Source organism: Oryx dammah, unplaced genomic scaffold (genome assembly GCF_014754425.2).
Source record: "Oryx dammah isolate SB20612 unplaced genomic scaffold, SCBI_Odam_1.1 HiC_scaffold_12, whole genome shotgun sequence".
NCBI classification, from domain to species: domain Eukaryota; kingdom Metazoa; phylum Chordata; class Mammalia; order Artiodactyla; family Bovidae; genus Oryx; species Oryx dammah.
The window spans coordinates 63,518,719-63,528,085 of NW_024070196.1; the positions used below are offsets into that span (position 1 = coordinate 63,518,719).

At 55.2% G+C, this 9,367-nt stretch overlaps 1 protein-coding gene across 1 annotated transcript in view; it reads left to right on the forward strand.

Moving 5' to 3' along the window:
• The window catches only part of SSH1 (slingshot protein phosphatase 1), a 56,704-nt gene extending 48,181 nt beyond the window's left edge, over positions 1–8,523 (forward strand). The window contains exons 14-15 of the mRNA XM_040250942.1: positions 358–922; positions 2,424–8,523. Coding sequence (XP_040106876.1) covers positions 358–922; positions 2,424–3,626 — 1,768 coding nt within the window. The 3' untranslated portion in view covers positions 3,627–8,523. The remainder of the gene's footprint in view (positions 1–357; positions 923–2,423) is intronic.
• The last annotated feature ends 844 nt before the right edge of the window (positions 8,524–9,367 follow it).

The window sequence follows — 9,367 nt, forward strand, 5'->3', positions numbered from 1 at the left end:
CAGGTTCACCAGTGAGCCGGGGCACTGGGGCCGGGATGGGATTCAGGGCCAGGTTCACCAGTGAGCCGGGGCACTGGGGCCGCGATGGGATTTCAGGGCCAGACCCCCACGTCTGCAGCATCCTCATCATGTGACCATCCACGGATCACTCCTGGGGGAACCACGATGACCTGGGGTCCCAGGGCCTTTTCCGTCATCCTTGAATGTCCTGGGGATAAATGATCCCAGAAGGGCTTCACCCAGGTGAGCCCCTGGCATCCACCCAAGCCTTGGGCTGCCCCCCTGCCTCACCAGCCTCTTCCAAAGACCCTCTGGGCACTGGCCTCGGCTCACCTTCCTCCTCCTTCCTTCTCCTAGCAAACAGCGGCACAACAAACTGTGGCGCCAGCAGGCCGACGACAGCTGCCTCCAGCAGCCTGTGGACGACCCCGTGGGGCCTGGGTACTTCCAGCCAGAGACCCTGGACAGCACCCCGGAAGCCCAGCCGCCCCGCTTGGACGCGGCCGCCCCGCTGCCTGAGTTCCCAGGCAGCGGGGCCCTCGGGGGCCCCACTCTGCCCTGCTGTTTCCGGCGACTCTCAGACCCCTTGCTGCGGGCCCCCGGCGATGAGACGGGCGGCCCCGTCCACCTGGAGGATCTGGAGAGGGACGCTCTGCTGGAGGAAGGTGCTCAGCTGGCAGAGGTGTCCCAGCCAGACAGACCCTCCCCAGAGGGTCCCGGACTCTGTGAGAGGGGAGTGATGAAGAAACCAGAGCCTGGGGTCCCCCAGGCCCAGGGCGGCCCGCAGGCGGAGGAGATGGAAAGGGAGGAGGCCCCGGGAGCCGGGAGGTGGGGGCGGCCGGCAGCCCAGCTCGATAACCTGCTCAACCGGGAAAACCTAAATAACAACAACAGCAAGAGGAGCTGCCCGGACGACCTGGAGGTAGGCGTGGGGGGTGGGGGAGCATGCCTGCCACTTCCGTTCCGCCCGGGGGGCAGCCCCCTCTCCTTGCAGCCCCTGGGTGGATTTCCGAGAGGTTCTGCAGGCCCTTGGGGAGGGTAGACAGTGGAGGACCCGAGGCCCCGAGGAATGTCTGCACACTGCTCCCTTGACCCCGCTGCCCCGTTGCTGCGTTAGGCAAGGCTTCTAAATCTTTTTTTCTTACATAAAATGTAAGACATATAAATTGTTACCCAGCTTTGATCTTTACCAGTGTGTGGCTGTTGTTCTTTTCATCTCACCCCCATACACTTTCCCACACCCCGGATTGTTGCTGTTCAGTGCTCAGTGGTGTCTGACTCTTTGCGACCCCATGGACTGCAGCACGCCAGGCTTCCCTGTCCATCACTATCTCCTGGAGGTTATTCAGGCTCATGTCCATTGAGTCGATGATGCCATCCAGCCCCATCGCATCCCGTCGCCCCCTTCTCCTCCTGCCTTCAATCTTTCCCAGCCTCAGGGTTGTTTCCAGTGAGTCGGCTCTTCACATCAGGTGGAAACAAATCAAATCCCCAGTCTGTCGTTCCCATCACAAATGCTTCCATATATATCAGGACCACAGTACCACTGCCACCTTGGGAAAATTGGTAGCAATCCCGCAGCACCATCTTACATAGTCTTATAGACCCTGTTGGTGTATGAAGCCCTCCTCTGGCTGGTTCCCTCGTCAAGGCCGCGGGCACCCGCGTTTGGGTCTATATTAGAGTCATTCCCAAGCCATCTTTGCCCTTTGCCACCTCTCTGCGAAGAGCACAGTCAGGTGATGGTTTCTCAGAGCTGTGCTCAGTCGTGCCAGACGTGCAGGGCCCGTCATCAGGCTGCAGACCCCAGACCCTTTCTGAAAGGGAGCCCCGGTTACTGTGCCAGAAACGTTATTTCACCAATTCCCACAATGCTCTGAGGGCTTCCCTGGTGGCTCAGTGGTAAAGATTCCACCTGCCAGTGCAGGAGACATGGCTTCGATCGCTGGTTCGGGAAGATCCCCTGGAGAAGGAAATGGCAACCCACTCCAGTATGCCTGCCTGGGAAATCTCATGGACAGAGGAGCCTGATGGGGTCACAAAAGAGTCAAGACACGACTGGGTGACACGACAACAACGATCTTCTGAGGGCAAAATCACCCTGGTTTCCAGGCGAAATCTGGGCCCTGGAAAGGGTCATTTGGTGCAGGTGGCAGAGGCAGGAGTTGAGAAGGGAGGCCCTTGGAGGTCCCACTCCTGGCTATGTAGCCAAAGGATTCGTCCAGGATCATGGGTTCACAGCTTGCAGGAAGTTCAGTGTCTAACTCGTCTCTGAACCTGCGTCAGTCACAGTCGAGCAGGTTCCGGTTCTGAGAGCTCTCTGTCCTGACACCAGCTGAAGGGAGAGCACTGCCCGCCACCCTCCTTCTATTTTTCGGTCTTGAGCTTGTACTGCACCCTCACCACGTTCTTGCCCCTTTCAGCATGACGCGATCTTCGGGATCCTTAACAAAGTGAAGCCTTCCTACAAATCCTGCGCTGACTGCATGTACCCTGCAGCTGGCGGGACCCCCGAGGCCTTCGGGGAGCGATGCAAGAACCCCAGTGCTCCAGCCATCTGCACCCAGCCCACGTTCCTGCCCCAACTCACGTCTTCCCCTGTGGCCAGCAGGCCCCGAGCTTTGGAGAAACTGGCCTCTGGCCCAACCGAAACCACCTCCTTCCTACCACCAACAGGCTCGAGGAGGTCAGACACCAGTGGCCCAGGGGCTGGGGCTGCCCCGGAGCCCCCAGCCAGCCTTCCGGAACCTTCCAGAGAGACTCACAAAGCCCTACCAAAGTCCCTCCTCATGAAGAATTCTCACTGTGATAAGAACCCTCCTGGCTCGGAAGCAGTGAAGGAAGACTTGTCACCCAAGAAAGATCCAAAGCCAGCCAAGGACCTGCGGCTGCTGTTCAGTAAAGAGGCCGAGAAACCCACGAGCAACAGCTACTTGGTGCAGCACCAGGAGTCCATCATCCAGCTGCAGAAGGCGGGCCTGGTCCGCAAGCACACCAGAGAGCTGGAGAGGCTGAAGGGCACGCCCGCCGAGCCGGCAGCCCCGTGCCGGGACAGCCCGGCCGCCATCCCCGAGGAGAACCAGGACTTGCCTCTGCCCGGCCAAGCCCCAGGCCCCGAGAAGCCCGAGCCCGGCCCCCCTCTGCTTGAGGGAGCCCCGCTGAAGAGCCCCCCGCCGTTCCTGTGCCGCCCGGACCACGCCAGTCACTTCTCCAGAGACTTCCTGAAGACCATCTGCTACACCCCCACCTCGTCCTCCATGAGCTCCAACCTGACGCGGAGCTCGAGCAGCGACAGCATCCACAGCGTCCGCGGGAAGCCAGGGCTGGTGAAGCAGCGCACGCAGGAGATTGAGACCCGGCTCCGGCTGGCGGGCCTGACCGTCTCGTCCCCGCTCAAGCGCTCCCACTCCCTGGCCAAGCTTGGCAGCCTCAACCTCTCGACCGAGGACCTGTGCAGCGAGGCCGACGTGTCCACCACGGCCGACTCCCAGGACACCAGGTTGAGCGAGTCTTCCCTCTTGCACGAGCCCCCAGTGGTCGCCAGGAGTCCGGCCACAACCTCAAAACCGTCAGGGAAATCTGCCCCAGAAAACTTGAAAAACCCTTCGTGGCCTGGCAAAAGCTGACCCACCTCTGGCTGCGTTTGGACTTGTGCGATCCCACCCTTAGCCTCCCTGTGGATTTCTGGTCCACCCCTGCCGTCTGGATGTCCCTTAAGCAACTGGCATTATCCTCGCTTTTCCTCCCCTTCTCTTTGCAGAGGGGAGAAAAGGCAACAAAATTGCCGAACATACAGCACAAGAAGAGAGAGGGGAGCGTGGGTGTTCGTGGCCTGGGAGAGCCAGCAGCTGTCAGCCAGCAGCCTCTGACCCCAAAGCGAATGTTCCCAAGAAGACTCATGTTTTAAGAAGAGCATTTATACGGACATGCGGAGATGCGCAGGCATCAAAAAACCCCTCCATGCACAACCTGCAAACGAATAGCTGTGGTGTCGCGTCGGCACTGCAAGGGCTTGTCTTCGCTCATGCAGGCCCTCGTGGGGAGACCCGTGGATGGCACTAGAATTCCTACCTCTGATCCTGCTGTGCGCGTTTTTTATTTTTAAAAATCCGGTAATGACCAAGGCTTGTTCCAGGGGAAAATGCTGTGTCAGAAAAGGGTTTTTTTTCCTAAAGAGAACTTTTCTGTTGCTGTCAGGACCCATGCCCCCTTCCCCCAAAAGCGTCAAGACTTTTATTAAAGTTGCCCGCACCAAACACCGCTACTTAAAGCGACAGGAAGGCACAGACGCTGTCGTCGGACCGACTCCGGGGTGCGTGGAGGTCCTCTGAGCTTTGACTTCCCGGTGCTGGCGTTGTCACAGCTGAGTGATGCGGGTCTGGCCAGCCCTGGCGGAGGCAGTGGGCAATCTGTGTGTGGTCCTCGTTGTCCCCCCCATCTGGGGAGAAGGACCCACAAAGTTATCATTGAGTCTCACCTGCTGCAGAAGCCCACACGGTCCTACGAGGATTTCAAAGGCGCTCGAGCATCTGGCAGGGCTGGGGAGGGGTTTCAGAGACATGGGTCACCCCACCGGAGCCCCGGCACTCAGGTTCTTTAGGTCATATGTACTCAAGTCTGGGGAGGAAAGGGAGAGGTCAGCAGTGAGAGACACTCAGTTACTTGAGGAGCAGCTCGGCAGCAGCGTCTCCGAGAAGCGGGACTGGTGGGAAACTGCTCAGATGTTTACAAGTCGCCCCTTCCTGCGGTGAGAACGCTGCTTCCTGCTTCTCCAGGGCTCTTCCCCGTGGTCCAGGAAGGCTTGAGGTCCCGCCTGGCTCCAGGGGTAGTCCCTCTGAGGATCTTGAGTAGAGGGACTCCTCTGATGTCAGCAAGCAAGACAGGGTGTTAAAACATTTTGGAGAGAGAAAAGAGGTTGGTTAGATTTAATGCAGGGTTCAGCCAACCATGGCTGGGGTGTGTCGCCCCATGAGCTAAGATGGGGTTGTTTTTTTTTTTTCATATTTTCAAAGGGTTAGCTAAAAATTACCAAACAGGCAACAGAGACCGTGTAGCCTGCAAAACTGAAGATACTTTATAATCAGGCCGTTTATAGAAAACCTTTCCTGAGCCCTGGTTTTACTTGAAAACCCAGGGCTTGCCCCAGGCCCTTGGGGAAGAAACTCTGGGGAGTTAGAAGGCCTCCCTGCCTCTTTTGTCACCTCAGGCCAAACCCTGTCCTCCTCCCGACCCAGTCCTTGCCAGCCCATCCCCAGTGTCTCTCCCCCGGGAGTCGGGGGGCCCCTACTGGCTGAAGCTTCCCCACGGTCGCAGCTTGCCCTCAGATGGGTCCACCGGATTACTACAGTGAAACTAGACATCCTTCAAGGGCCAGCCGAATACCAGAAGTGGGTCAATGAGTCTCATCTTATGTTGGTCCAAACTGGGCCTCTCAGAGCAACCCGTGCAGAGTTTTCAGAAACAAGGCCAGTCCATGTTTTTGGGTGGAGCTTTTGCAAAAAACCCTCTCGAGAAACTTTCTCCCTGACCTTTTTTTTTTTAAAGTATATGTTATTTCACCTTATAGGAATTTGTTTCCCCACCGCTGTCAATTGGAATCACCTTAGATGATCCACTTATTCCAGAAAACCCAGCTGGGTTTCCGCCTTTCTCTTAACCAACACAAGAGCACGGTCTCAAAAAAAAAATTATCAGGTTCAGTGTTTTGCCGAATTGCATTTCATGTGGTGGGTCAATTTTTGTGTCAAAAGAATCCTGCAGATTTGATGATGACAGGCTTATGTTGGTTTTTTTTTTTTTTTGCTTTTTTTTTTTTACCATGCCTGAGTATGATACATTTTTGAAGACCTTCATTTTGAAAGCCATAGTTTTTTTAATCCAGGTAAAGGATGGGAGGAGGATCACAAAGATGAGGGGGTCTTTGGCTTTTGGCAGAGTTATCTGTTCATTGTCAGCAGTTAGTCTGTTAACACTGAAACTAGGGCCCAGGTCCCCACCGTCAGAACAAAGCGAAGCCTTCTTGATAGAAAACATTCTAGCCTGGAGAAGAGAATGAAGGTTTTCCTCCCAGATCAGTGGCGTAGAGACCAACATGGATTGCTGTTTTAAATGTTACGCTAACAACACCAGAGTGTTCTACCAGGCTTGGGGGCGTCTTGACAAAGACAGATGCCTTAGTGGTCTCTGAAAAGAAAGCTTGCTCCATAAGCTTCTTGACCAATGCTTTGTCTGTACCTTAGCGCATGGGGGAAATTCCGAATGTGGGCGGCACAGGTGTATGCTGTGAAAGTCATGGATTTTGGTGACCAGCTGTCTTCACGGAATGCCTTTGTTGAACTAGGCAAGAGCAGAAGGTTTCTGGATCAGCTTGGTGCCCATAAACTCAGCTGTGTTTCCTCTTTCCCCTCTACCTCCCCGCCGTTTTCCCTCTCATTCGCACGGCGTGCCAGCAGGAGAGTCAGCTTGTCTAGGTCTTTCTCTTGCATTGATTCATGGAGGTCATCTCATTGAGTTTTGCTGAGTCGAAGCGGGGAACTGGTCACAGAGAGAGGGGAAGCCGTGCTGCACTCTGGTTGGCGCGTGACCTTGCCGATTTCCATATCTTTGTCTCGTGGCAGCGTGCATCACTGCATGAACATCTTGAGAACAGGCTTCCTGCCCCCGGTCTCCCCTGCCTCCTTGGTCTCAGTGCAGGCACCCGTGCCAAACTCCAGGCTGCCAAACAGCTCTCTGCTGGGTGGGGGCACCCATTCCATTGGGCAGGAGTCGACTCTGTCCAGCCCCCTTGTGCTCCATCCATCACACCCTGTCCAGCTGAGAAAGCATTCCAGCCCCTTCTAAGCATTTTCCTTCCTGGATAAGCCCAGAGGATGGGTACCTAGGATGGAGCCAGAACAGCGATAGAATTAACATCAGGACAACCCTGTATGTCAGCCCTGCTCTCAGGCCCCACCCCAGGGGCCCCTGCTCCTTAGTGAGAGGAAGTGCTGGCATCTAGTCGAGGCCACGTGCAGAATATCACCCAAGGTGTTGGAAGACCAACGCACTGTCTGCCGCCCAGAAACGCTGCTCTGGCTTGCCAGCCAGCAGGGCTTCCCTGGACCTGTGCAGGCAGCGAGTCCCTCTGGGTCCCTCCGGCAGGGGAGCCAGGTGGCGGGAGATTTGGGACATCCGGCCAGCATGGTACAGGTTCACCTACTCTTGTCCTACCCCAGCATCTTGGCCAGACAAAGGTACTCACGGATCCCCGTGTTCAGCTACTTGGTCTTTTTATCATCTGCTCTGGAGAAGGAAATGGCAACCCACTCCAGTATTCTTGCCTGGAAAATCCCATGGACAGAGGAGCCCGGTAGGCTACAGTCCATGGGGTCGCAAGGAGTCGGGCACAACTGAGTGACTTCACTTTGTCTCTGCAGATGAATACCTGTGTGTGTGAGATCGTGAGAGATCGCACAGACACATATATTTGAGTCTATACATCTGTCACTTGAACGAGAGCATCACGTGCATTCCCTTCCCCTCATCCACACACACGCCTGTCACCCAGGCTGTGGAGCGGGTCACCTTGAGTGGTCTGGAGCGACACCGTGCGGTGGGTCTGGACGTGACCGCCTCGTCTTTTTGTCCTGTAGTAGGCCCCCGTGGCCCCGGCCGGTGTCAGTCTCCTAGCGGGACCCTTTAGAGCCAGACCCCGGTCTTCCACTATCCCTCTGTCAGCCACACCGCGCAAGGAGATGGCCGCTCCCTCCTTCCTCTGTAATTATTGTTTTACAATCGAGTGCCTTAATAATAGTTTACAAATACTGTGTATTTATGGGCAGCCGTTCCGCTTTCGCCTTCTGTGATTGGATACTTTGCCTTGTCCGCGGTGGTTGGCGCTGGGGCTGGAATTTGCCTGCCCCATACTTGGGCTGATCTGCTGGGCGGCCTGCCCACAGCCAGGCCAGGGGCATCGCTAGAAACAGTGCTGGGTGGCGGTCCCTATGGGTGAGGCAGGCGCTGTTTCAGCCGAGGGCCCGTAGTAAGTGAAGAAAAGGCAGGATTGGTAGGCCAGCCAGCTCTGGCCCCCTCTGGACCACAGCCCTGCCCCTCCCCTATACCCTCCCCGTCACACAGCTGTTCTCCTGTTCAGTAGAGTTTTTATTACCATCCTGCCCCCCCCACCCCCCGTTTTCCTCTGTTTTGGTGTCCTGAGCTCTTTGCAACAAAATGCAGGTACAGACCTCCTTGCACAGTCAGGAGCCCCCCTCCCCGCAAGATAGCCTGCCCTTTGGTTTTCAGAAGCTGCCAGTGGGTGCCAGTGTGTTGTGTTATGGTATCAATGATTTTTTATTATATATTGTTTTTCTTCTTGTTTTTTTTTTTTTTATATTACATATTTAAAAGGCAGTATCTTTTGTACTGTGAATTTGCAGTAGAAGATGCATAAAGCACTTTTTTTTTTTTTTTTTACTTCTGTTGGTGTGTACTGTATATAGTCTGTGTGCTTCTTGTGAGGAAAATAAACTTTCTTTATAAATGCTTGATGACCTCTGAACTTGTGCAAAAAAAAAAAATAAAGCAGCAGCCCCTCCAGCTCTGGCCAGGAAAGTCGAGACACAGCTGTGTGCTGGCCCCATGCTAAACAGCTGGACAAGTGAGACCAGAGGAAGAACCAGGAGAAAGGTCAGCTGCTGCAGGAATCATTTTTTTTTTTCTTCCTGATCTTGCCAGTAAGAAAGAGCAGGCCAACTTTTGGTATACAAGGTGGTCACTTGTATAACAAAAAAACCTGTCCTGTCTGCCCCCACCTTGTGTGAGACTTGAACTTGAGGGGTGTGCTGGAGAAATTCACCACCTTAACTGCTCACACAGAAGAGGGGATGGGGTGGAGGGGGCTCATCATGGCTAATGGCCAAGACAAGAACCCCAGGGGACCCCAGTCACCAGACACAGCAAAGGCTTAGGCCGAGCTCAGGCCACAGTTCACTGCAGACAGAGCTCTGGGGGCTCTCCTCCCATGGTGTCTGAGCCAAGCCAGGCTTCTGCCAAAGGAAAACCCTGCCTTCCTGGCGTTCTGTGCATCTAGCAGGGCAAATGGCGCTCATGTTTCCTCTTCGCTGCCTTTGGGGGCCATACCTGCCGGTCCCACGGGCGAGTCGCATGAGTGTCACCCATCTGCCACTAGTGCCTTGACAGGACTACGACATTCCAGAGCCTGTGAGTCCAGAAACAGTGCCCACTCCATTTAGTTCATCTAGACTTATTCCACCCCTCACCTGCACTCACAGGAGATGGGTGGATAAACCAGGATGCAAGTTTCTCACTTTACAATAAGAATTAAAACCATCAATGGGAACTTCCCTGGCAATCCAGTGGTTAAGAATCT